The sequence below is a fragment of the Drosophila sechellia genome, chromosome 3R, assembly GCF_004382195.2.
Source record: "Drosophila sechellia strain sech25 chromosome 3R, ASM438219v1, whole genome shotgun sequence".
Taxonomy (NCBI): Eukaryota; Metazoa; Arthropoda; class Insecta; order Diptera; family Drosophilidae; genus Drosophila; species Drosophila sechellia.
The window spans coordinates 8640411-8665324 of NC_045952.1; the positions used below are offsets into that span (position 1 = coordinate 8640411).

At 39.7% G+C, this 24914-nt stretch overlaps 2 protein-coding genes across 2 annotated transcripts in view; one reads left to right on the forward strand and one right to left on the reverse strand.

The window, feature by feature from the left end:
• LOC6619013 (heparan-sulfate 6-O-sulfotransferase 2) overlaps nucleotides 1-24914 on the forward strand; it is a 78787-nt gene that overhangs the window by 24854 nt on the left and 29019 nt on the right. The gene's annotated exons all lie outside the window — the stretch shown is intronic.
• LOC6620399 (ATP-binding cassette sub-family A member 3) lies at nucleotides 3411-10185 on the reverse strand. Its single transcript, XM_032720639.1, has 10 exons — nucleotides 9757-10185; nucleotides 9246-9705; nucleotides 7423-9184; nucleotides 6052-7338; nucleotides 5716-5925; nucleotides 5363-5654; nucleotides 4671-5306; nucleotides 4480-4545; nucleotides 3925-4407; nucleotides 3411-3844 (listed from the first exon to the last, which is right to left on the reverse strand). The coding sequence occupies exons 1-9, from the start codon at nucleotides 9972-9974 to the stop codon at nucleotides 3939-3941; spliced, it is 5400 nt and encodes a 1799-aa protein (XP_032576530.1). The 5' UTR covers nucleotides 9975-10185; the 3' UTR covers nucleotides 3411-3844; nucleotides 3925-3938.

Sequence of the window (24914 nt, forward strand, 5' to 3'; positions counted from 1 at the left end):
GGGCAACAGAATATGACAGCAAAGCCTCGTTGAATTTAGCCAAGTCAATTCAAGACAGTTACAGGCACTGTCCAGCTGGTAAGAAAAACAGCCAAGACGATTTATCCTTCCTGTGAATAATGTCAAGTGCAGGCGGGCAGAAGAGTGTCAACAAAGCCAACTGACAACGAAGGAAAAACCAGTAAGAAAAAAGACCAAACTTGAGGTGGAAATTGGGTTTTCTTGTCACTGAAAATTTGCACACCTTGGCAATAATAATATTGCGGTTTCGCTGCTCATTTATGGAACAATAGGTTTTTGTACTTTTGTCAGCAATCTGCTGTCGAATGTGATTAAAAGTATCTAGTTAAAAGGATTGTGATGCTAAGAAACCATTTAAAATGCAACTTGACAAACTGCCAATCGGAGAACTAATTTAGTAAATTAGCAAATTAAATAAAACATTTGTGGCTAGAGCAACTTCATCATTGGTGGTTGGATGAAACACTTTTGGTTGCCTACTTTTTGAATTTGCCACCTTCAAGCTGGAATGCGGTATAAGTTTTTATTTCACCCCTTCAGCCCCGAGTTCAACAAACTAGGTTTCTATTTTTTTTTTTTTTTTTTTTTTTACTTTACTAATTGCTTGTCCATTTCACGGGCTACGGATTGTGGGTGTGCGGGATTGAGATCGGGATTGGGCAGTGGCAAGAGGATGCGAGTAACTTTGAACCAGGTTGCTATGTAGGTCGCCAATTGGATTTCAGGCAATTAAAAGCGGATTAAAACTGCTGTGCGTTACGGGGCAAATGAAAAAGAAAACTCGGTTCATTTTGCATTGTTTTTTAATCTGATTGCGTTTTGTCGCTGTCGGCAAAGCTGCCTCACAGGGGATTCCCGACTTTCTGGGTTCAAAGTGGGCTCCAGTCTCTGCTTCTCTCTTGTTAGAGCATTTTTATGCGTATTAACAAGGTAATTGCAGCAGCTTTGACGGTCTTAAACGGGCGAGATATTCTTGTTTATAGAGGTGGCTGGGGGGGATTTCGGGGGATAAGACTCTGCGATGTTGGCTTCTTGTTGTTGCTCATCACATAAGAGGACTTTTGAGGGAGGGTGGAGAATGTGAGCCCACTACCATGAGTTGAAAATTATAATACCTAGGAGTGTTACTGCAAAGCTGCTTTAATAGAATATATTCCAAGAATGGAATTCCTTTTGCTTTGTGCCTTAAATAGCAAATTTAATATCCTACCGTAATTCGTATTTATATTTGTATTTATCAGGTGCTTTAATGCTTACTTTTTAATCATTTAGGAAGTATTTGTCTTGTAGTGTACAAAATTTGTAATAGAGAAACATTGAAACCTGAAATATTTCTTATTTTCAAAACATAACAATAATATTATATTACCAATTGAATACATTACTATAATATTATATTACTAATTGAATAAATTTAAGCGCACAATTCTGCTTCTATTTCTTACACAAGCCAACTTTTGTATCTACTCAAACCACACCTGCTTAGGTCTGTTGCCTCTGTGATGTTTTTCGCAGTAATTATTGAAAAGTTTTCCAGCTCCCGAGTTATTCGAGAATTAAGTAAACGTCAGACATAATTTTTATGCTTTTATAATACATAATGTGGCAGTGGTACAGCACAGAGTAGCATGGTGGGAGAGGCCAGGTTGGGGATACAGCTCCAACGGGAGCTGTGAAACGCGATCCGGGGACGAAACACGCTCAAAAGTATGCAACAAAGTTATGCAAAGTGCAGCCAGCAGTCGTGGCAAAGACAGCTCCTCTTGCCACTTGAGAAACAGAGCTGCGAAAATTCCCAAGCAGCGGGAAAAATGGTAGAAAGAAAAGAAAAGTAGTGTCACAATGCATAATGGGCCAAAAGGCAGGGGTGCGCGTCTGGTCGCTCTACGACATTTTGCCTGCCAACTGCAACAGGATGCAGGTTAAGTTCTTGACGCCACCGTCACATCCACCTCCACTTCCAACTCCACCTCCCCCTCCTTATCCAACTCCACATCCACATAAAGTGGCAAAAGTTATGCATGCGCCCGTGCTAAAAAGCAGGGCGTGGCAAGTGTCAACTTGTTTGATTTAGCTTACAAGTTGGAGCCCGAGCGTATAAAATGGTGCAAAATAATCAGCAGAGCTCTCCAAGCGGCAATTTCTCAGGCACCAATCAGTGCCTCATTACATGCAACCTGGCTGGGCTGCCACCTACCGACCCGATCCCAGATATATCAGCTTCCGCTGCCATAACATGCTGACGTGTTTCCGGAACACACACACACACACTCTACTCACTCATATGCAGCGAACATTAGAACCAAAAAAAAAAAAAAGGGCAAGAAGGGAGAAACAGTGTCGGGCGCATATATTTTCTGTGATTTATTATTTTAGCCCGACAACAGTGAAAAAACGTAAAAGTTTGAGTTAGTGCAAAAAATTTAAAAAGGCAGTCAAAATCGGTAGTGCGCCATTTGCGTTACTTTAGTAAAACAATAGCTCTTATGATGCCTTTGTAACATGGAAACATTTGATCCAAAGGATAAAAGGGTGTTTGTTCTGTTAAAGAACTAAGAGGATCATACAACAAGTTGTCCTATTATATAGTGAATGTTATTAAAAAGTTTGGCTTAAACTCTTAAATACCAAAAAAAAATTGCAAACTAACAAAACTCTAGCTGTAAATCAGATGTGCAGCAAAAAAAAGCCAGTCTTGGAAAATAAATATTTTTGGAAGCAATTTTTCCAAAAATATAGAAGAAAACTGCTGCTTTAAGTTTTATTATACAGACCCCAGCAATTTATTTGTTTCCCCGGTTGACTACAATTAATTCTGTACTTCGCACTCTTTTCTCACCGGCTAAAGCGATGGTAACAAGTTAATATATCAACATTAAGAGTCAGTGCCTTGATTTTGCGCTTGACTAATTTAAGCTTTCGCTTTTGCTGCTTTTTGGCCACCATTCTCTTTATTTTCCACATTTTCACTTTGTTTTGAAGAAAGTTTTGCGAGCGAACTCAACTCGTCCTACTTCGCATCGCGCAGTTGGGCATTTGCCGTTTCAGCGATGCCTTGCAAAATTAGTATTTGCCATCGTTGTCGTTTGGCTCGGCAGCTTTATCTTAAGCACCATTGGTTGCAGCCCAGCAACAATTTGTTTTTCGCTCCGGCAAACGCTAACTTGGCCAACATTTGATAACCGGGAAACTTTCGCCTTTCGGTTGGCATTTTTCAAAGCGATCGCCAAAAGTTGGGCTTTAATTTAAGTTTGTTTTTTCTACCCGAAACTATTTTACACTACGCACTGCTTCTTCAATCCAAACTAATCAAATCTGTGTGTTTATTATTTTTTATCGTTTCAGGTAATAACCAAAGGGTAAACGTTGCGACACCGCATTCAGAAAGGAAAATGTATTAAATTTATTTAAAAAAATGCAGTGGTAAAAGAAATGTATCATTTTAAACATATTTACGAATTTAGAAATAATATTGGTACAAATTATATCACGTTTCCGCCCCCATATACGCAATTCTTAAACACCTGCTGAGGCAATTAAGTATGCGCCATTCATATTCTGGGACTCGTCCTTGGTTTTAGCTGAGTTCTTCTTATCCTTAATTGACCCGTTGCGCCTCAATTTTCGGATGAATTTTCCTCGAGGGTTGACGCGATGGCATTTAAAATATGCAAGGCATTTGACATTTTAATCAACCGTTGCCCTCAGAAGTCAGCCAGGCACACCAAAAAGCTTAAGTGCAGGACCAAAAGGATGGGGAAAAAAAAAGCCGGAAAAACTTGCGGAAATTCCTTAATGAATACAAATACTGCTTTGCCCTCGTCTTTGGTTTGAAAGTTATGCAAGTTAAGGCGTGATAAAGTATAAATATTTCTTGAACCCTAGAAAAATATAAGGACTTACAAAATGTTCGATTTTCAATCTTGAAAAAATGTTGAAGTTTTCTTTTTTAATTTTTCGCCTTTTTCTACTTCCATTTCATCGGTATCAGTACTATCGGTTTGAGTTGCCGGTCTTCTCTTTATACTCGGTTTCCTAGTTTCGGTACTTTTTTGCGTATTTGTATCATCCTCTTCCACTTTTTTCCGTTTATCCTTTTCTTTTTGTATACCCACATCTGATGCTAAATTTGTGTCTCTCGTTGTGTCTCTCGTCGTGTCTCGTATGTCCTCTGAAACTTCGCTATTATGAGTAGAGTCTAGGCCGACGAGATTCGGATCTTCTTCATCATCCAGTATTCTGTAAATTTCGTCCAGGGATACCTGCGTTATGGAATAGTCCTCCAACAGTCCGTCATTTCGTATCTTTTCCATTTGGTAAAACAAGTTGGACAGCGTTGTAACATTAATGTTTATGTGATATATGAGACAAGTTTCAAAGGCTTCGCTTAAAATATTAAAATGGAATAGTACCTTAGGTTAGATTATATCGTTCACTACGTGATTAATTGGATCTTACTGTAATGAAGCCAACGGAAAGAGGTCTGCCATATCAGCTATAAGTTGTCGATATCTTCGTTTCAGTCTGTAAAAAATAAAAAAATTAAGAATAAATTGTATTAAATATTTACGAGTTAACAGAAAATTCATGATTTCTTTAGCGAAATAAGCAGGATGTTTCCTGATACACTTTCAAATCACGGTACTTACTCTCCCTCACTGGGATTGACCCTAAGCCTCATCACTATGGTATTAGTTACTTCTGATCGCACCTGCTGCATTGATCCGATTAACATCATCTCGCCGGCAACCAGGAAAGCCACTTTGGAGCACACTGCATTGGCCTCCTCCATGCTATGGGTGGTCAGGAGTACCGATCTGCCGCTGCTCTTTACAGCCTCCAGTTTTCGCCAAATAAACCTTTGGGTCGCGTGATCAACACTACCATTTGTCTCATCGAGACAAAGTACGGACCCGCTATCGATAGCGAGGGCAATATTCAGTTTTCTCTTCTTTCCACCACTATATGTATGAATCGGCCTGTCCAGTTGATCCTTAAAGTTGAATTCGATGGCCATTTGCTCGGACACCGCCTTGATATGCTGTTTCGGCACTCCATGGAGCAGGCAATGGATCCTAAGCAGCTGCCGACCAGTGAGATAATTGGGGGCCGTATCGCCTTGGGGACAGTAGCCGACCTCCATTTTAGCATCATTCCTGTGTTCCCTCAGACTGTGTCCTCTCACATAGATGTTGCCGTGGGACATGCAGGTCTCGCCCGCAATCATCTTGAAAATAGATGTCTTTCCAGTTCCTTGCGCACCCAGAAGGCCAAAAGTATCGCCGCTATTTATAATCATTTGGTTAAGCTGTTTGGGATATTAGTTGAATATAGTACATACGGTCGTATCGCGAATGACACTAATTGAACAGCTCTTTTTGTGCGGCAGTAGTTCTTGGTGACCTGGTCAACAATTATTGGATAATCCTCATGCTCGTACTTCGGGATTTGACCCACTCGTCTCTCTTCGTCCAGAACACGAATGTGTTTCCCATTAGTATGCCAATTCCGGTTGGATAGCTTTGGCTTAAATCTGTAGCCAATTTCGCATCCAAAGTTCGAAAGCCAAAGAAATATAAACCAAACCAAGCAGTGGACCATCAGTAGCCATATCTCTATCCAATAATGTGTGGCTGCCCAACAATAAAACAAGTTAATCAAGTAGAATGCATAATGTAAATTAAAAGTACTTACGTTTGCACGCACAGAACACGTTACAATTTCCGAATTTACAATCAAGTTCTTCGATCGGAGGAAGTACTTCACGATTGCAATATTGACGCCACGCGAGGCATTTAAATAGGCCAAAGGTGCCGACGTACATTGGAAGTATCGCAAATACTGTCGTAAAATTGACTTCCGTGATTAGGGTCAACATATACAGAAAGGAAAATAGCATTCCACCTACACAGAAAAATGAAGTTTTTATAGTTATCTAAAACAATCTACATCCCTAACCCTCAGTTGTAAAGATCGATCGTTTTATTTCATACTAATTTGTATTACCTGCTTTATGTTTTTGTTACTTACCCGTCATTACCAGAATCGTAAATATTCCAGCAAATGCCATATTAGGTCGATTAAACAATAAACTACATAGGTACACAAATGGCAGGCAGGCAAATCCAATAAGTAGGAGCATTATAATCACTTGGTACCATATTGTAAAATGATAGATTGCAATTGTTAAAGCCACCATGTAAATGGCAAATATTAGAAAATCGCCTACAAAGTGGGTTAACCAGAAGTAGAATAGGGTCACTCCGTAAATTTCTTGTTGCGTTTTAAAATGCTCCACACGCTCCTTGGTTACAAATATGGAAAATATGCTTAAAGCCAGGGCTATATACGCTGTTATTATAATTAGGGAACCGAAGAGTTGCTTCCTTTTGCCCTTTTCATTATATAATGTTGAAGCTGCTTCTAATATGGACATCTGAACCGTAATTTTATTAGCATTCCCTGGTATAGATTCATAGGGATGACCGGATGAGCTGGAGGTGTTTGGTTGCATAACAACATCATATTCCTGAATTTCATAGTCCGGATAATCCCAATATTCCGGATTATTCTGTCGTTTATACCTTTGCCTTTTACTTGTAGCGTTATTTAACCAAACGAAATCATGAAGATCACCTCGGTTTACCAAAATACTAAAATCTTGGTCTTCAAACACTGCCTTTCCCAGGGCATTATAGACCAAATTCATGGCAATGGGTGCGGAGTGTTCGAAGGCATCGCTATTGAACCAGGCCGTGATAGTTGACATATTATTAAACGAAGCACCACAGACGTATTTACGCTTAATATCACGGCGTATTATTGGCGGTGCTTTGAATAGATGCGAAAAAATTGAGTCTACGTTTTTGACCGTTGCTGGCTCCTTGACCAATTCGACGTAGGCCTGTCCTTCGCTCTTGTACAACTGCTTATCAACTTCGAGTAAGATGACCATGTCATCATAGCTATAATAGTCCAGCGACAATGCGAGCACAGGTTGTTTATCCGTTTGATGTTCACATTTTTCCGAGGCGGCAGTACTAAGTACTATGACATAATAGAAAAGTGGGATGATGAGGATTAAAATAAATATCAGTGCTCGCGAAGCAGTGTAATTTTTTTTCTTTATAAACATTGCCTGCCATTGGGCCAAACAACTCCCTTTTTCCCGATCCTTTGGCCTCCATATTGCTATTGGGTTTATGGGCGTTCTTGTTTTTTGTATCGTTTCGTTTGGGGGGTCCATTTTAAGCTGATACCTTGATACCTTCTTCGTCCGAATTGACTTGTCCGTTTGAACTCCAAACTCGGCTTTTTCTGCAAATCAAAATTTAGAACCATATAATATATGTAATTGTACCCTATGGTATGAATACAAGCGCACACTAATTCCAATCCTACCATTAACTCCTTGGTCAGCACCGCCCCTGAGTCGTAAACCCCCCTGACCATAATCCAAACTGAGATAGATCCCATCGAGGCTTGAATCGCTCACTCCAAAACTGACGACATTGAGACTTTTTTTATTCTCCTCCAGCTGTTGAAACAACTCCGGAAACCGGTCTATTTTGCTTCGTGGCAGCTTGTAGCTCACGTCAACTCCGAGGAACACCGGAGAAGTGGTGGTCATATAGAATTCAACGAGATCCGTCAGGTTGTCCGCTTTGCTATTGGGAGCCATTTGGCAGGAGAGTGTATAGCTGGTGTTTGGTAAATGTTTTAGGTATCCCAAAGTGCCATAGCACAAAACCTGTCCATCGTTCATGATAGCTATGCGGTCGGCAATGATTTCACCCTCCTCCAACTGTTGGCTTGTCATCAAGATGGTGCGTCCATGCTTCTCCTTCTGCAAAAATCGCCATAGCTCGTGCCGACCAATGGGATCCAAACCGGAGGATGGCTCGTCGCAGAGGATTACCTTTGAGCCGGCACAAAGGGCACAGGCCAGTGACAATCGTCGCTGATTACCTGGTGATAGTTTCATGGCGTCCCATTTTTGTGAATCGACCAAGCCAAGCTTGCTGATGTAGATATTCGATTCCATCAAGGCCTCTGTTTTGTTGTAGCCCTTTATGCGACTAAAGAAGTAGATGTGATCCCTGGCACTCATTCCTTTGAAAATGACACTGTGTTGGGGGCAGATTCCCAAACTACTTTTTGCTACTTTTGCTTCGGTAACTATATCGTATCCATTGATCAGGACTGTTCCCGTAGTGGGTTGCAAAATCCCGCAGAGCATCATTATGATGGTAGTTTTTCCAGAACCTTTGTGACCCACCAACGCTGTTATCTCATTTTCGTACACATTAATGAATAGATCCTTAACCACATTGCGAAATCCGAAAGTCTTGGAAAGACTTCTAATTTCTATGCCGATTTTTTTTTTTATGTTTACCCTCTGAAAATTTTCTTGGGTTCGATCATCGAGGTAGATAAACGGTTGTCCTGTTGGATTCGTTCCGGGTAAATTTCCTTCGGAATTTGTCTTTGCAAGGGGCAAAAGCGCTCCTTGGTGAAACACTGAAGACACATTTCGGAGCGGACACCAATATCTTCTTTGGAATGGATAGGTCCATGGCTGAGGCACTTCAAACTCACCAGTTCGCACCGCCTCGATATACAGGCAGATGAGCAGCTCAATCCAGCTGATGGAAATCATGATGAGCATGTGGCCCACAATGCTGAGCTTATGGCCACTAGATGCAGTATTGTGTATGGTATACCATTGCGCTCCCACCGACTGCATCTCCATTACGGCCACCGAATCCAAAATGTAGAACAGCCCAGAGTTAAGCCCAATACTGGCAGCCGTTTGGGCTGCAAGACTAGATTTCTCCGTACCCACAATCAGAAAGGGAAGAGCCGTGGCCAAGTATATCAAAATTGTGGCCACGACGGCCGATATACTTCTTGAGAAAAATGAGCTTACGAAGAAGGCAAAAAGCACAAGTGAATGGACGTATACCAGAAAAATGGTCATCAGGCAAACCAGGCTGCAAAATTCATAAATCAACCCAATAGAAAAAATAGCAATCATAATTAACAGACATAGTATCAACAGTATAATCGATTTGGTATACCAGGCTAGCCAGTGAATACTATTACTAAATCCCATTGCGGTTAGAACAGCTTTTTGCTGGCGCTCCTTTTCAGCTACTACATACTTTGCAACAAAATGAGGTTAAGGGGGTTTTATTAAAGTACTTAGTTTTTTTTTATCATACCTTGACAATTGTGATGCAGGGAAGAAAAAACGATACTAGGGTCATATATGTCATGGCTTTTGCCGACTCCGCATAATGATTGGGCACATATAAGGGGTATGGAAAATGATTCATCAGAACACTGGGAAGCTTCCCGTTTCCGGCATTCTTAAAAAATATGAATATTTTCGATATTCGCTCTTGAAGCAATAAAAAGCCCGATTCGAAATATTTGAAATCTTTTCTTTTTATGGATAACGGCATAAATATGGTTAGATTTAGCTCTTCCGGGCAGGATTTAATGTCATACCATTCACTGGGGAACGCAATACCTATTGCTTTTGTGTTGATCATCAATTGCAAGTAGAGTTCTGTGTTGGTGTCAAACACTTCGACATTTTTAAAGTCGGAAATATTTGCAAGCTGAGTAATTAATTGCTCTAGTATCCCATTGTTAGGTGTAAAATATAAGTCTTGGAATCTAAATTAAATAATGTTAGTATATGTTGACCTTAATTTAATATTTACTTACAAACTTGTGTTGACACTTTTCGGGCCGGTACTCTTTTCCATTTCTATATCGGGGGGAAAGATTGATTTTGCTACTTTTGTGCCAATAGAGAAAATTATGGGCATTAAAACTGAAAGGAAAATGATCATAACTAATTCTATCCAATTGGTAAGTTGTAGTTTGATGTCCTTCCATAGTAGTAACCGATACTTTTGAAAATATGTCAAGTTTCGATTCATTACCAACTTCCTTAGCCCCTTTGTGCCTCCACTTTTAAAATGTCGGTTTTATATTGAATATATTTAAAATAACATTTGTATATTTTTTCTGACTTAATGAGATTGGGTTGCCAAGCCAATTCTAGTATCATGGCATATCCTTCTGCTTAATTTCTTCTGAAAGCAAGATAAGGAAGGGAATTGTTAAGAAACTATAGCTGCTATTTAAACCAATTTCTTAAGATTACCAATAACGCAAAACTTCGATTTTATGAAACTTGAATTGTATTTTGATCCTTGAATTGCTGGCTTATTCCAAGTCAGTATTACATTGTGAGTGAAGCTTAAAATCAAGTGCATCCCGTTTATGCAACAGACTCTAAATCACACTTTAGTTTTGCCTTATATAATTGGGATGGTTAGAAACAGGGGATAATTTAGTTTAAAAAAACTATTAATACTTTGTTTTTTTTTTTCAACAAAATGAGAGTAGGATTCCGCAGCATTGTAGCATACTTTTTTACGCTCTTAGCTCAATTTGTGCTTTGCCAGAACGAACATTTGCTGGTCTTTTAACCGCACAACACAAACATTTTTCCGCTAGAGGGAGATACATTAATTGCGGAATTTTGTGGGTGGCAACATAACTAACGGCAATTAGCTACTTTATGCCACGGCCCACACACACATTGCCACACAGCCACACTCACACCCACACATCCACGGTCGTTTGTCAAAGCGCTTGGTCGAGTTTATGCTGGAAATTTTGTGGCTCGTGTTCGTTTTGTGGTCAATTGGGAATTGCAATTAACGTATAGTTTCATTTTTATTGCCATTTGAGTTTCTGGATTCGACGCCGTTTATCCAACACAAGTTAAATCCACTCACCTATTTTCCCATAAAAACGAATGCATAAATTATCCTGCGAACATAAAAAGAAACGGTGTTTTGCCTTGAGTTTATTGTTGGCTTTGCCGTTTATTAGTTCGAATTTATGGCAAGCCGCACTAGCTGTTTTTATAAAACCAAAGTATTTTATTCATAATTATAAGCAAAACAAAAATCAAGCAACACCTCAACGGTTAATAAAGTCCATTTATAACTATTATTAGGTCTATTTTATTTTGGTTCATATTTAAACTTGTTTTTTAGGTGTCTAATAAAAGTTTGGAGTGAATTGGATTTTATATACTCCTTCTTCATTTAAAAAAATACTAAAAAACAGCAACGGTAGTCAAAAATTAATTAGGAAATTGCTATTACATTTATTTCAACTAAGCTAATATCGTAAATAGTTGGATTACAATGGCACAGCTATTGCCATTGGGAAACAAAGTTTTAAATTGGTTTTCCTCACTTTTTTACCATTTATCTACCTCAATTTAATTAATTTGGTAACTGTGTAAAAAGTGCCCACGTGGCTAGGAGTATTAGCCAGGTAGTTTTATTACCTTAAATGACCATTACAGGTGGTGTCGAAGTGGTATTGCAGTTGAAATGGCAGCTTAACCGCACTCCCAGCCATAAAGTGGGGAAAAAATTGGCGCAGGTTTATAATTAAAACAAAATATTTTACTTTCCCGAACTTAATTAGAATTAAAGCAATGCATAGAGAAGAACAATTGCAAAGCAATTACTTTTTATCTAACGGTGGGCTTTATTTTCGCTATATTATTATAATTTATTTTAATTAGTCCCAAATGAAGAATACAAAATGTTACTAGCTTTGTTTGCTAATTAAACCGAAATATTACTTATATTTATTTTTTTTATTAAATAAAAAGCAAATGCTTAAATATAACGTTCTAGTTATCACATCATAGCCCAAGAAAAGCAGCATACAATTGGTACTTTTGTTGTGGGGAATATTTTATCCTTCTGTTGCCTTGCCTGTCTGTTGGAAAATTCTCAGATAAATACAAAAAATCGTTTGCATTTTAATAGCATCATTTGCGTTTTCCATTGCCTGGAAATAATTTTTCCATTTGCATTTAAATTCTATGCAGGCTTATGATCTTGGCAGCCCTCTGGAAAAGCTCCGCTAGAAATTTATTAACACGCATAAGAAGGCAAGGTCGATTGGCAGCGATTCATTGGAAATTCGATTTTCCGACGAATCCACTATTTTGAGTGACTGTAATTTCCTTAGCTGCGCCGGGCTCTTTTGCATTTTAATTCAATATGTCAAAACGAGTCGTTAACAACGGGAATATGCGCTCGTCAGCCATCCAGTAGTCAACAGCTGTCAGTCAAAGTCGGGGTAGGCGCTTTGTGATTCCATCCCAAAGGTGGCGAACCAATCTTCCAATCCTCCATAAGGATCTAGTGTGCGGTCGTCACTCAGTCAGTTAGTCAGTTAGTCATTTAGACAGTCAGTCAGTCTATCAGTCAGTTGTCAACTCAACCAGTCATTTAGTTAGTTGGTCGCGCCACAAAACGCGACTTCAGACATTGGCCCACAGCTCGAAGAGCGAGTGTGGCTGCCACTCATAGTGGCTGTCCTTCAAACTTGAAGCTTAATTATCTAGCTTATTCAAAGGCTTCCCTTGAATTCTCCTCGGACTGGTCTGCACCCAGTTATAGTTCTGGAAATTGTTATTTATGAACTAAAAATTATATAAGAGTAGAATAGAAAAATGTTTAATAACCCGATTTTAGTTAATACCCTAGAAACAAGAAAGTGTGCTTGTCTTATTGTTAGCAAATTAAACAATGACCGCGTTTTTATAGTCCTAAGCATTTTATTACCACCTGCAACAAACATGTAAACTGATTCCTTTGTTCAGAATATTAGGTCCCACTTCGGTTTTCGCGGTCATCATCGTGATTGTTATTTCCTGCGGTTTTTATACATATGGGCCAACAACAATACACAAAAAGTTAGCATATTAAGCCTTTAATCTGAGCAACATACGAAATTACCGATAGGTAATTGTTTTTCACTAGTTTATTCATTAATATACTTCAACTTAAACTGCTAATTAATTAGGAAATTATACCAGCCGTATTATCCAAGTTACTTACGCACCTCCAGTTCTTAGTTTCTTATCATCAACATCGATCTGCTCACGGTGCGTATGCTTAATGTTAGTATTGTATTGTTTATATTTCAATTGAAGGGGCTAATTTATCTTGTTCTACTTGGCATGGTACCATATCTTCTCATCCAATGCCCCCCGCCTGCGTTTGGAATAAAAATTTCAAGCAACTTCGGTGCGGTGGAAGTACAATTTATCACATTGACGCTGATGAATTGTTCGCTCCACACTATGACAACTTTATCGTTGACTCTGGCTGGGGTTGGTGATGGCGATGGTGATGGTGTCTTCCCCTAAATTCGAGCCCACTCCACTCACTGGTTACTACTTTCAGCTCTTGATCCTGGATTGTTTCTGTTGAATTGCTTGTAAAATGTTTTGTAACTGTCACGGCTTGCTTTCCTTAGCACCTCCCTTCCAGCTGCTGTTGTATTAGTAATGATTTAATGTCGCATGGCTCGTTGCCTCTCGAATATTGTATAAAATACCATATATATTAAAGAAATTTAAACAAATTTAAAGTTAGTCCATGCGTTCGGTTGTGTGGAAGAAGATCCTAGCCATCAACCAGCTCTTCAATTAGTAGGTTGACAAACGCTTTGCGATGATCTGACTGTATGAATAATTCAGCGCAAAATAACCACCTGGTTTTTATTTTTATTTATTTTCTTTTTTTTTCATGGGTCTGTGCCGCAGCAAGGGAAAAATCGCAATCTTGCAAACTCCAATCAGGCGTACATTTGTATTGTTGGGCGTATGCTACCCTGCGGCTGTTCCTTCCTCTCGACACACATCCGTTTTACCATGTACATATATAGTCGATCCTCCGATGATGTAGCGAAGGACTGCTTGTTTTTGGCGCTGTAAGTGCTGCCGTTATAACTGTCACTTGTCCTCGATACACTTGTCTGCCTGTCTGCCATGATGCTGCTGCTCCTCCTGGTGCTGATGTCACTCCAGCCAAGTCCTTCGGATGGGACTCCCCCCGTTTCCGGCAGACGTACGAGATTTGAATGTATGAGCAGCAAACCAAAAACTGTAGACTAGAAATTGATATTTTATGGTTATGAATTATTACCAGCGATTATCTGCCAGAGCTCTGGAGATAAAAAGAGTTTCCCATCTTTTGTTGGGGATTTCAGGTCCTGGAAGGAGACGCCCATTTCGGTTGTAAAATGCATGATGGGAGCCATCAATATAAAGCACTTTTCAAACTCTCGGCGGAAAAAGGAGGCACGCAAAGGGTGAAGTAGCCAACTTACAATGGGATTGTGTTAAAAAGTTACCAAACACAATAAATAAACACAGGCAAAAAGCCAGAAGATGCGTTACCGAGAGTCATTGCGAAATTGCATTACCCGCTGTTGAGTGTTTGAATTGCAATAATACTGCTGAGTGGCGCAATATTGGCTTAGAATGGATATTGTGCACTCGTCGGTAAACAAATAACTTTGTGTATGCATATGAAATGCGATTATAGTGCACTTGCATGGGTCTAAGCTTATGGGAATTTAGAGAATGTAGAAATAGCTAACTTACATCCTCGGCTGGTGAATAAAACAGTTGAAGGACATAAATTACGAGTCTATCATGTGCATCAACGATTGCATTTTCACTTCGTCCTTTTATTGGCTTGGACTTGTTTAATATGAAATTGATGTCAATACATTTTTGCGGAGCAACACTTGACTTGCTCCACTTAAAATTCCTCAACTTTGTGCGGTGCTTGGGCCATTTGGCCGAATGGCTTTTTGAAATTAAGCCAACTACTTGTCACACCCACTAGAGAGCACATGGGCCAAAAAGGAAAGGAGGCCAAAAGGAGACACTTAACTTGGCCCACACACACTTCTCCGCACACTTCAAACCTTCAATTGTTTGCCCACTGCGTCCCTTTGACATGTGGCGAACAAAAGCGTTATCTAAAGATAGTCTCAAAAGAGTCGGTGACCCTTGAGTTCATATATATGCACACGGTGTGGAAACAATAGGGTTTTTATTCATATTCTACGACCATGAAATTATTACATTTTATTATATATTATCCTCCAGAAATGACTTATGCGGCTCTACAACCAATTAGCAATGAAATTTAGTAAGACAAATAGTAATAATTAATAAAATAATGATTATAAAAACAGTCCAGTAAAAATCTTAAGGACAGAATACTTAAATTGAGATAAAGATATATTTTATATGTAATATAACCCTAATGTCGCAAAGTATTCAACTTTGAAAGCATAATTAGAATACTCGGTTTAGAAAAATCAACAATTCCGTTTCAATTACTTGAGTTTGAACGGACATTGACAGTTTGATGGGATCACATCCTTTCTGGCCAAGCTTATTGCTCATCACCACTGACTCCCCGGCCGGCTAAAGTTGCCTTTCTGGTCGAGAGCTCCATTCACTTCCTGCAACTCCAAGTGCAGCGGCAGTGGCAACAGCAATGGCGTCGAACAATGCAACTGCCGTCGCTCCCGAGGAGGCGCCATTGGAGTGTTTGACATCACGTGTGAGGAGCAGCAGTGGCGGCTGACAGTTGACATGCTGACAGACTCGAATGCGTCCTGCGACGCAGACACAGAGTCCTGCCACAAGCGATGCCAAGTTGGCCTTTTTCAGGCCAAACCCCTTCGCTCAAAAAGCCTGATACGTAAAGTTTGTAGCTACAAGGAATAAAAGACTGAACTATTTAGCCAAGCAATGGTTAGTAAGTAGAACCACATTTAAGATGTTACTTAAATTATCCTTTACATGATTAAATATAATATGTATGGATCTTCAAAATTTGTTTCGATTTTAAAGACGGTTTGGCTGTGATTTTACAATTCAAACATTTTGGGAATAATGTTTTCACATTCAATATTTGTTCTATATTAGTCTTAATTATAAAATTGCATTATTTGCGTTTTTGCCATCACTGCTCAGTGATATGATTTTGCTGCATGCGCCACCCCTAAATTATAATGTGTATGCTGCATTACTTTTAATAGCTGCTCTCCCCCAAACTCTTGGGGCATTCAATTTATGTCCTTTCACCAACATCTTGTACACAAGTTTTTGTGTCGTGCTTTCTGAATTTTTCATACATACATATTCTTACCCTTCGCGATTTTCGTACATAATTGCTTTCAGGGCGCTTTGCTGCTATGACTTTTTGTGTTGCGATTTGTTGAGAGCCATGATTTTATTTTAAATGAGTTTTTGATTTATGCATTAAACACATAATTGTACCAGATTTCCCATTTCTCTTTTGCCTTTCTCGCCGGCTTTCTTTCCTTTGTCCTCGGATCCTGGCGAAGGATTTGTCTGTCGCTTGGTGTGCATAATTTAATGTTTGGTTTGATTTATGCGGAGACGCTAAGGCAGCGAAACTCTCAAAAAAGGTTTTAATATAACAAATAAGTTGGGGATTTACCGAGATGGGTTCGCAAGGCATTTGATCTCTGCGGAGGATAATACGAGAAAGTGACAATTGAAGGCGAGTTTCGGAGGAGACAGGTGCACAGAGTGCCAAAGTTTTTTAAGTTTTTTCAAAATAGAGCAGCACGTATAAGTCTAAGTTAGTCCTTGGGCTAATCGTTCATTAAACGTTGACTAAGTTTTTCAGCCAACGCCCCTAAAGAAATTACTTAGTAACTTTGAAGAATGTAGAATATTTTCCATTTCCCACTTAGAAACAGTTTGTGCCCCTAAGCGCATAATTCCATTAAATGGAAACTCCCCTCAAAATCTCTCGCACAGAGCACAGAGTTCTCAAATCCTTTCGCACTCAGGACACATAAACACTGACACACACACACACACAAATGGAATTAGAGACAGACAAGCCCCAAAAAGGCGTCCTTACAGCAATTAAACTAAAAGCAATTAGATGCACTGGCAATAAAAATTTAAATATTCATATTTTCCCAGCAAATTAAATGGGGCATGTTCCAGCAGGATGTAGCGCACACCGAGATTACTTACTGCAAAATGATGTCAAATTATTGAGAGCTCGTTAAACACTTCTGCCATCCGCCACTCCATTATGCCCATCGCGCTTAATGGAGTGTAAAGTTTTAAATATATTCCCACAAACTAAAAATAAGGTTCAGTTCTTGTTTACGAGCTCGTTACTCGGGCGCATGATGTGGCTAATAAAAAGTTGGCCAAGAGGTGTTTACTTGCAGGTCAACATGTACAACTTAATGAAGATTGGGTTAAGAGCGCTGCGGTTTTTTCAGGAGCTAAAAGTATCTACGGAGCAGGGTTTTAATACGATTATGACCCTGCTGCCCTGCTCTGTAAATCAATAAGGTTGAAAGGTCAGGCCGTAGCTCTGCCAATTGCATTAGGTTTTGGACTCGTTTCCCCCCTGCTATTTACGCATGCAGGCAAAAGTGTTTGAAACATTTATACTTTATTGCTATTTTGCATGCAAAATAGGGTATCAATTCCATATCGGCGAGCTCCTCTGCGGAGCTTGCCAAGTGGGTCACGTATCTGTATCTGCATGCCCGTATACTGGCGATGCCTTTAACTACACAACTTTTGGAAGTTATGCAGCATGCTTTTCGGCTGATATATACACGCTCGTATATGTTGCGTACATATATGAAGAAGTATAATACCCCCATTCGTTTTTCTTGTTCATTGAATCGAATTTCGAACGTTTCTCTAGCGCTTTTCAGCCATGTTTTCGTTCCTTGTTTTTCCTGCACGAGATAAAAATTCAATTATGGCCTCTTTTTGTCTGCTGACTGATGCCAGTTGTTGGGCAGACTTCTAGCACTCGTTAATTTAAATTTTCGCTGTTAACAATTGCTTGGTATTTATTTAAATGCAAAACACGGCACATTAATTAACACGTACCAATTGATTTACGTTGCATTAATTGCCACACGACACATACTTACAACCTGCAAAACGTCATTCATTTAATTAATGGCAGGCCTAAAAAAAAATTGACAAAGTATTCGTTTGAAACATACCCTGTTCTTTGATTTTAATTCAACGTAATTCAGCCAAGCATTAAATATAAATTGTTGATGCAGTGAAATTAATAAGGTTAAACACATTCGAATTATCACTGACATCAAATTATCGAATCAACTGCCTGTCATGCGTAACTTCTTTCAATTATTGCACTCCCTTTATTATTAAAAAAATGTGGCCAATTTGCATAATTATAATTGATGGCCAATGTATGCATAGCATATGTGTGCTCAAATATTAACCATAAATCATTATAAATATTGAATTAAAATATTAAAAGAGGACAATGGCAGGCAAAATAAAACCCAAAATGGCCAGTTCACTTCACATATATAAATGAAATCCAAAGGAGATCGAGCCAAGCCACGAAAAGTCGCCTTCGCCTTTAGTTGGCAGTCAAGTGTGGGCCAAGTGCCACTAGAATAATGTGTCAATAATGTCCGATTATATCGACTACAATCAGCACAGCCCAGAACCACCCAACATCTAAGACCCTTAACGTCAGTCAGCCAGCCAACATATTGTGGATAGGAAAAAACGGGGAGCTCCGTGGTGGAGCAAATTGTGTGAAGTTAATAAAAAAAAGGGAATACTTGAATGGGGTTCAATGGCAAAGTGGTTCGACTTTGGCCCTTTTTATTTCTCCCATTTGCTGCCGCTGCTCATTTTATACTTTTCATATCCCTAAAAGTCACGTATTTATATTTCATTATTTTTCTTTCTGACTCCCTTGTTTTTGCTTGCGCTGTAGAAAAAATCAATTGCGCGCAAATTGAGTAAATGTCATTTAGACATCCGCTTCCATCGGCAACAAAAAACGGCTAAAGAACATATACAGCAAACGAGTGTCAAACACGAACTCAAACATATTCACATGCCTGCCACAAAGTATGCGACAATGTGGCATGTGATACCGCCGTTGCATAAATGTATATGTTGACGATTTTCAAGGCTTTAAATGACTATGTGAGTGGGTTTTAGGGTGGGTCGAAGTTGCTCCATAAACTTCATCCTTTAAACATTCACGAAAGGTTCTGGCATTACTCATACGCACTGTTGACCAGATACAAAGTAAGCAAAAGAATTTATAAGTTATTTGTAGGCGATTTAAAGTAACTAATAACATACACACATTTTATTTTTAGATCTTATAAATATATATTATAACATTTTAGTTAGTCCAGAGCATTTTTAAAGGAACAATTATATGTAGCTTGCTAACTTACTTCTTGACAGGTCCACTCTACTGCTGGTGTGTGCCTTACCACTTTAAACACAATCTAATGTCAACAGGACAGACACCGAGTGAATCATTCAGCGACAGGCATTGCACTATAGAACGTCGGTTGTTCGTACCGACTTATAAATGCAGTTTAGCTTCCATCTGGTTTAGTCATAAGTGTGTGCACAGCACACCCCCTGTCCGTATTTGCGTGTGTGTGTGTGTGGGCAAGTGTGTAAGTGGCTGCGGCTTGTGCGTATCAATGAAGCAGTTAGTCGAGTGGCACTCCATGCCGCTCGTTGACTTTATTGGATTATCAGGCAAATTTTACAGTATTCCTTGGACTCATACCACTGAACCAGCCGCCAAAGCATATTGAATATTCCCTTGAACCCGAAATGACTTTACTTCGGCAATGGGTTTCTCACAGCATATTTACTCGGAATTGATATGGGACTCAGGGTGGATAATGGCTGAAAAGTAAATATGGCGGATTCAAATTGTGAAAGTTTCGAGCACGTAAATGGACATGCGTAGAATGGAGAGTGGATATCCTTGGCTCAGATTCGCTAATACGCATAACTTTCTATTTTGATTTGCCCCCCAACGCGAGTTTACTTTTTCTCAAAGGAGAAACAGAAAAATGTGTACAATTTACTTAGCAGAAATCAGCACTCGAGGTGACAGTCTTAAGACCCATCCAATCGATTTTACTGATTGGAAGTTCTCTCGCCTTATTTTCCTCTTCAGAGTGCATTAAAAATATTGCACATCGAGAGGAGTCTGCCGTTCCTTGCAATATTTCTAATTCCCTCCAGCTTCTGATGGCTGCCAGGAATGTAGTTCACGCACAGCTGCGCTTCTGTCTTTTCTCAGCACATACTCGTAGCATCAAAAAAAATATATATACAATATACAGACCAGTTGGAAAGAACAACAAGCTCACATTTCGTACAGATTCACACGTACACATGGGCAAACACCGAACCCAAACCCACGACAACTGGGAGGACCATAGTGGTCCACGGAGCGGAATGGAGGAAAACGCTTCGTTTTAATTGTTGAACCACACAAGTGCTTACACAAGGACTTCTCAGTTCTGGCTGGGGAACTGGGCACATTTACCAATGGGCGCTGGGCATGAGCATTTCCATTTCATTTCAGCCAGACTTTGCTTAACCCACATGGAGCGAGATCAACTTGAGTTGCATTTTAATTTACACACCAAAAATTTCCAACAGCCAAGGGACATAAATAAATAAAGCTTGGGCTAGAACTAAAGCAAATACTTTCACCAGTTGCAGATACTAAAACGATGGAAACGAGTTGAACTCAATTTTCGGGCAGCAGAGCAAATTCGTTAGAGTCCTGCTGCAAGGAAAAGGTTAATAGGCAAAGAAACGCTAGGTAGTCCTGCTGCTAAATCGGCGGAAAAACAAGCGGCAGGAAGCGAACAGCATGCAAATCAGTTCGGAATGCGGCAAAAAGGTGTAACGGCAGCACAAAAAGCGAAGGAAAATGGCCAATCGAAGTTTGGGTAATCGAACACTGGAGAAGCGACCGGTGTGGCGGGGGTGGGGATGCGGCATTAAGGATACACGTGCCTCAGTTTTCCGTACTCTTGCACTTTCCTTGCTCTCCTTTAGGTTCATCCGACTGCCAGTTTCTGGTAAAAGGGCATTCTTCTGCTAAATTAAAAGTTCTTTGGCTTTCTTAATTCGGATGCTCGCTGAAAGATTCAAAAAAGAACTTGGAGAATTTGCCAGTCTATACAAATACTTTTTCAAGAACGATTGTGTCCTTACTTTCTTTGTGCCTAAACTTAACATGATTAATCTAAAAAAAGTGGTTATATATCTTTTGAATCTACAGAACTTTATAAAATGTGTGGAAAAACTTTTATACCACTTGATTTGTTCAATTCCATGTCTAGAATAGATTCGAAATAGTTCGATGAAGTAACACTAAGTTAAGAAGTCAATGGGGATTTTCTAGCTAAAAAAGGAGAAGAAGCTTATGGCAAACCAAGTTCCATGGCCGGAACTGCCGCCACAAACCGTTTTCCCCCCATAAACCTTAAAAAGGGGCCACAAGAGGACTGGAGTGAATGCAAATAGCGCAGGTTGGCGCAATAAATTTGAAACGTTTTTCCCTTGCAGTTTGACTTTTTGCCGTTCGGCATATATTTGTGCTAACAATTTTGTCGCCTGCGAACTGCAAACTGCAGACCCGACCACCACTTCCTCCCGAATTTCCAAACATTCGCTGTCATATACATATATACTTTACTTTTTTGAAAATTTGCCATGACAATTTGCTGCTCAATTGAACTCGCACGGATTGCAGGCTCACCTGCCCGCGGCTCTATCTTGCTCACTTTGTCGTCGGCTGCTCACCTGTCCCTCTGCCCTGATTTGCATAAGTTTGACAGCTTTCTCCATCCATGTACATGTGCCGCTAACGAAGTCATTCAGCGTTTGTGTCACAGCCGTTTCGTGGGGCAACCGGGGGTAGCCCACCTGGTTGCAGCTGCAACTAGCCCAAAAAGCGCGTCACGAAGCTGCGTTCATTATGTTGCCACGTTGCTGTGGCATGTGTGTTGTTGGCACACTCTATCTGAAGTAGGGTACTATTCTCTTGCTATCTCACTGATCAATTTTGATCTTATAAAGTAAAGGAACTGCTTAGTTTTTTGTATAAAGCATGTATTAATGTTCTTGAAAGCTTGAGACGCAGCCTTTTGGTACTAACTATAAACCACATGATCCATAATCCATTAGAAAATATGTGTTAAGCTTAAATTTGAAAGTTTTCCCTAATTTTAAGTTTCATTTTCTTACAGACTAAGAATAATTAATATAAATAATAGTTATTTATTTAGTCTCTGTAGGAATTATTGGTAAAATATTTACATACGTGTATTTTTTCCTGGAAAACTCCAACAAACTCATGTTTTTAAATGTTTCTTACATACTTTTTGGTTTGACATAAACCACAGCACCGTATCGTGTGTCTGGGAGGGTATTCCATGCTTTGGTATGCGATGCCTGCCCATCCTTTGCTGCTGTTTTTTTCGGGGGGAGTACTATTTTGCGGCCATCCCAACTGTCGGGCTTTCAAGCGGTGGGGATTGGGGCGGAACGAAAAAGGGGCGGGGCAGGTGTTGTGGCTGCGGCTGCGGCTGTGGAGCTGCCTGTCCTCTCTGATTTATGTTGCCAATCAGGCATTTTGCTTGCGGTTGCACTCTGTACTGCTCCGTGTTCCTCGCTCCGTTGATTTGTTACCCATACGCAGCGTAAACAAGGTTGCAAATGGATTTGGTGCGACGCCCGCAAAGTTTATGAGCTCCACTTGGCTGTACATCATCCCATTTGGTGTTTTCCGGATAAGCCGCTTACTCGGATTCAAATGGGTCGAGTGCCTGCTCCCATGAGGCAGATTATCCCAAGTCAAGCATGCTGCCGATATATATTCCCGACATCCTTAAAGGAATGCATTTGGCCAGCTGCTCATCGGATAATTTCAAATATATTGCCTACTTTTTGGGATAAATCGTTCGAAGGTCTTAGAATGTTTTACCTATAAAATATTAAATGCATTAGCAAACGCACAGATATCCCGGGCAGCAAGTAAGGAACGAAATGCAAGTCGTTGCCCATAATTCAACGTTTGCGTTAGGATACTTGCCAAGCTATCTAAATGCGAGCAGGAGCAATCTTCTCCTGAAGCTTCCTATCGCCACATTCGCTGCATTTTGCTTTTCTGGCAGGCAACTGGGCCAAAATCTTTCCACTTTGCTAGCCACCAGTTTTCATTTCATTTTTCCTTTTTGTCCTAAGTCTTACCCCAGATTGAACAAGAAAAACGCATTACGATTTCTTGCCCGAATAGGGAGAATTGTAATCTTTTCGGTGGACATTTTAAAGCGAATCTCATAAGTTTACCAAAATCGATCATATATATTTTTCCCTGTTTCTATTAAACTCCCTATACACAACATAAATGGTTCACCATCTGTCACGTTTAGTCGCATGGACGCACGTGTGATGAATACTTGGCAATTAGGGAGGCCGGTGAATCCCTGTTGACATAACCAGGAAGGAATCATTTAGGAGACGTCCTTGTCAGTTCTGGCTGACGTTTTATGCTGGGTGCTGGAAAGAGGGGCCAAAATGCCCCTACGTATATAAATATTTTATTTATTTAGACTCCTGATTTTGCTAGTCAGCTACGTGCTGGAAATGACTAAAATGATGTTCAAAATTACCTTTTGTGCATTCCATTTCCGATTTTTTGTAGGGAATTGGCTGACATATCTATGTGGAATCTTGATTGATCACTTGTGGTTTGTGTACACCTTATATAGCTTTTTTTGGTGGCTCTATGTGTCTAGGGGATATTATGGTTATATACAGAATTTATTGACATATATCTGCACATATTTAATATTTGATATTTGGAGGGTATGTTAAATTAATTAAATTAAATGTGAATTTTTCATGCGATAATTATGTACTTAATAAATTTAAAAGCATGAAAATTTTTATTTTTTATTGGAAATAAAAAAACATTTAAAATGCATTTTAGATATATGAAGCGTGCAAGTATTAGTTTCAGAAAGCCAATCAAATTTGGGATTTATCGTAAAAAAATTAAAATTAGCAATTCCGATTTATTTTAATATGAATAGTTCTATTTTATGAAAATTTAATTAAATTCATGAAATATTTGACATTCCTTTAATATTGGCTATCTATTTTATTTTTCTTTGCAGGTATGCATTCGATCCAGTGCCCTTAGTAAACAAATCTAGTTCGTGCCTCAATTCCCAATGCTTACAAAAATGTTGTGCCACAAGAGCTCTAAGCGTTTGGAATTGAAGGGTATCATTTGTGGGTTAGTTATCCACTCCCTGGGGGAAAGAGCGATGCGTTGTGGCATGGTTTGGTGCTGCACGCAGTTGTAAATTGTCAGATAATTTAATTTGTGGTTAAACGCAACCCAGACGCCAAGCATAGCCCCGAAAACATGGAGGAGCTGAAAGGGGTGCAAAAATCAAGAAGTTGTCCTGGCAAAGGGTAATTGGGGAATAGAAATAATGCCAAGCCATGGAAAACCAGAAAACGCATGGGGAAAACTGCACGATACCGAAATGCCTCCGGGGGGAATTGCTGGATGGGAATGCGAATGTGGATTTTACTCCTTCTCTGATCCACTTGCCAATCCAACATACGTACATATGTGTGTGTGTGTGTGCGTGTGTTGTTTTTGCGCCCTGGCGCTTTAGTTGCTTTTTATGAATTTTGTATTTGTGCGAGTAAATTCCCTTTTGCCGGTGCCACATGACGTATGAGTAATGGCTTTAGCCTGCCCTGCTTTTGTCTCTCACTGTCGGCGTTTTTGTTGCAGCTTCTGTTCTTGTTTATTCTGCGGTCGCGTTTACAGCCGCTCCACACTTCACCCCTTTTGGCGGTCCCTGTCCGCAATCGCATATGCATGGATTTTATCCGAAACTATGCGATATAGTACAGTACACATATCTGTTCTGCGTCGGTGGCGCTATTGTTTCTGGTGTTGCTGCTGGTATTACTGTCTGCCTCTTTCCTGCATTGTCAAATTGGTTTGTTTAAATTGAATACTTTGTAGTGTTTTGTTAAGGGAAAAAGACGTGGTTTTTTTCCCTCTAAAGCTGTCGGTCGATAAAAAATGAAATTGTTGTTC

Bases quoted from the DNA above. Each gene is read 5' to 3' on its own strand.
- LOC6620399 (XM_032720639.1), bottom strand. From the start codon at position 9,974: ATGAATCGAAACTTGACATATTTTCAAAAGTATCGGTTACTACTATGG. The intron at 9,185-9,245 runs GTATGATAAAAA...TTTGTTGCAAAG, and splicing joins CCTGCATCACAATTGTCAAG to TATGTAGTAGCTGAAAAGGA. The intron at 4,408-4,479 runs GTAAGATCCAAT...TAATATTTTAAG, and splicing joins TTTCCGTTGGCTTCATTACA to CGAAGCCTTTGAAACTTGTC.